Source organism: Odontesthes bonariensis, chromosome 3 (genome assembly GCF_027942865.1).
Source record: "Odontesthes bonariensis isolate fOdoBon6 chromosome 3, fOdoBon6.hap1, whole genome shotgun sequence".
NCBI classification, from domain to species: Eukaryota; Metazoa; Chordata; class Actinopteri; order Atheriniformes; family Atherinopsidae; genus Odontesthes; species Odontesthes bonariensis.
In genome coordinates this window covers 32,138,495-32,140,403 of record NC_134508.1, presented here as the reverse complement: position 1 = coordinate 32,140,403, position 1,909 = coordinate 32,138,495, and the positions used below count along the sequence as shown (strand labels likewise).

At 44.5% G+C, this 1,909-nt stretch overlaps 1 protein-coding gene across 1 annotated transcript; it reads left to right on the top strand.

The window, feature by feature from the left end:
- The first annotated feature begins 1,315 nt into the window (after positions 1-1,315).
- On the top strand, positions 1,316-1,909 carry ngfb (nerve growth factor b (beta polypeptide)). Its single transcript, XM_075462223.1, has one exon. The coding sequence runs from the start codon at positions 1,316-1,318 to the stop codon at positions 1,907-1,909; it is 594 nt and encodes a 197-aa protein (XP_075318338.1).

Genomic DNA, 1,909 nt, shown 5'->3' with positions numbered 1-1,909 from the left:
TTAAACTGAATGAAAATGAGAGGGATAATGACCTCATAGGCGTACACTGCTGCTTTGTCTACACACTAAAACTGTCTTTCTCATTGTTCTTTAGAGCACACAGTACTCATATACCACTATGAATGCCATTGGTCTATGCATATTAAAGGTTATCCTTGAGCTGCCACCAAGCTGCCACTTCTTTTGAAAACAAAAAATGTGATGAAAACTTTAAGGAACATTGGAGTCAGGCCCTACTTTCTCCCAGATTCTACACAAGCTCTGTTTTTAAGACACAGCGGTCTGGTCTCTATCAGTAATCTGACCCACAACCCCTGATGTAAGCTTTTAGATGTAGACAAAAGAGCTGGTACTGCTCTGGAACCAGTAAGGCTCTAGAAATGTATACTCACAAAAAAAAAACAATTTAATATCAGGTGCCAGTTATAAACATGGATCAAGAGAAAATGAGCCTGTTACGATCTACTGTTAAAAAGGAAGGTGCCGCATATATTGATGACACATCTTTGATTGAATATGGAAATATGACCTTTGCTTAGAATCAAGACTCCAATTCACAGACTTTGGCTGCAGCAAGAAATCTAAAGCAATCAGCCGCAACATTAAAAACCCTTAAAGTGATTAAAGAGATTAACACCGCTAACCTTGTTACAAAAATCAAAGTTCTGCTCTGAAAAGCTACATCCTGGTTTCTTCACTGATATTATTTTGACAACTGCCACCTATCTAAATTTTTTTTGCAGACATCCTTAAATAGGGCAACAACACACCCCAGGACAGCAGTGGGCCCTACAAAAAACAGCATAGGAAACAAAAAGTCTTAGGTGTTCATCTGACCCCCAAAACTCTCCAGCTGATGGCACCTGATTGCCTCATGTGAAGCAAACCCAATCCACAAAGACCACAAGGATTTTTTTTCTCACGTCCCAGTACCAGAAACCCCAAGACACCCCAAGATGTTCTTTGCCTCTCATTGGTCAAAGCTCTATTGGCAGCAGGAGAAGTTCTTACTTATTATTAAATGGTTAGCAAAGTTAGCTATTACATAATAAGCCCAGAGGAGCATTTAGCATTTTCCCAGTTACTTTATTCCAAAAAGCAGAGCAAAAACATGGACTATGAAACAGGAGGTGTGACAAATAAAGGGTAGAGCAGCTTCGTGTCTTCACAGAGAGATATGACAGCGGCTATAACAATAGATAACAGGAAGGGGTTTGCTTGTCACCATTTGACTTTGTCACCTTGTGAATGTGCTGTGTATCTGATTTAATTAAAGTTTGTGCTGTTCCCTTTGACCATCTCAGGTTGTGTGCCCATGAGGTCATCCATGCTGGTCCTGTTCCTCTTCTTCAGTGCCCAAGCTGTGGCCACCACCAGAGGGGACTCGTGCAGCGCCACAACGGCACAGCAGAACAGCCCCAACTCCATCCCCATCGTGGACCCCAAAACTTTCACCAAGCGCCACTACCGCTCACCGAGGGTGCTTTTCAGCTCTCAGCCTCCTGATGCAGAGCCAGCAGGGTCACAGGGTGCCAGCGGAAGGACCCGCCGGCGAGCAGGGCAGCCTCAGCACCGTGGGGTGTACTCAGTGTGTGAAAGTATTAGTGTCTGGGTGGGCAACAAGACCAAAGCCACAGACATCTCAGGCAATGAGGTGACAGTGCTCCCAGATGTGAACATCAACAATGTCAACAAGAAGCAGTATTTCTTTGAGACAACATGTCACAGCTCTCGATCGGGTAACTCGGGCTGTTTAGGGATCGACGCGAGACATTGGAACTCCTACTGTACCAACTCACACACTTTTGTACGAGCGCTGACTTCATTTAAGAACTTGGTGGCCTGGAGGCTCATACGCATCAATGTGGCATGTGTGTGTGTGCTCAGTCGCAAGTCATGGCGGCAGTAA